Source organism: Poecile atricapillus, chromosome 33, assembly GCF_030490865.1.
Source record: "Poecile atricapillus isolate bPoeAtr1 chromosome 33, bPoeAtr1.hap1, whole genome shotgun sequence".
NCBI classification, from domain to species: domain Eukaryota; kingdom Metazoa; phylum Chordata; class Aves; order Passeriformes; family Paridae; genus Poecile; species Poecile atricapillus.
In genome coordinates, this window is record NC_081281.1 from 816,564 (window position 1) to 817,532 (window position 969).

The following is a 969-nucleotide window of genomic DNA, read 5'->3' on the forward strand; positions in this document are numbered from 1 at the left end:
GCACCAAACCCCTCCCCAACCACTCTTGAAAATGGAAATTACGGAAGAAGTTTTGGGGTCTGAGGAGGTGGAAACGGGGAGAAAAAAGGCAAAAGACACCTGGTGCCATCAATGGTCATTTTTTTATTGCTGCACAGAGAATTGACAGGACTGAGAAGAGACAAGAGGAGAAGGGAAGGGGAAAAACGTCGGCGTCTTCCACCTCCCGAGGTTCCCAACGCCAAAACATCGGGAACGCCCAAGGAAAAACGCCGGCGTGGCGGGAGCAGAGGTGAAAACACAGGGAAACACTGGGAGAGAAAACGTCTTCCAAGAGGAGGAGAAGGTGGCGGGATCAGAGCAGGAGAAGCCTGGTTGCGTGGCCGATGGGTCTGCGCCGTGTTTTCCATCCCGGAGCGCGCGGCTCGGGCTCCTCGCCGGGCTCACCGGAGCCGCTCGGCGGGGCCGGGATCAGCAGGGGCGGGAGCAGGGCTCCAGGCACACGGTCTCGCACGACTCCACGCACTTGGCGCTGCAAACCTCGGCCTGGCACTGCTCCACGCACTTGGTGACGCAGGGCTCCGCGCACTGGGTGGGGCACTGGGTGGGGCACTGGGTGGGGCACTGGGCGGGGCACTGGGTGGGGCACTGGGCGGGGCAGACATCCACGCACTGCGGGGCGCAGCTGCTGGCGCAAACGTCGACGCACTGCGGGGCGCAGGTGGTGGCGCAAACGTCGACGCATTGCGGGACGCAGGGCTCCGCGCACTGCGTGGCGCAGGTGGTGGCGCAGGTGGTGGCGCAGACGTCGGCGCATTGCGGCACGCAGGGCGCGGCGCAGACGTCGGAGCACTGCGGCACGCTGGCGCAGGGGGCCTGGCAGACCTCGACGCACTGCGCGGCGCAGGGCTCCGGGCACTTGGCGCATTTCTGCAGGCAGATGGGAGGCGGCAGGCAGGGCTGCTTGCACTGCTCGTAGTAGTAGGACAT

General features: G+C 65.1%; 1 protein-coding gene across 1 annotated transcript; it reads right to left on the reverse strand.

Moving 5' to 3' along the window:
- Window positions 1-450: 450 nt before the first annotated feature.
- On the reverse strand, window positions 451-969 carry LOC131590256 (proline-rich protein 9-like). Its single transcript, XM_058860185.1, has one exon. The coding sequence runs from the start codon at window positions 967-969 to the stop codon at window positions 451-453; it is 519 nt and encodes a 172-aa protein (XP_058716168.1).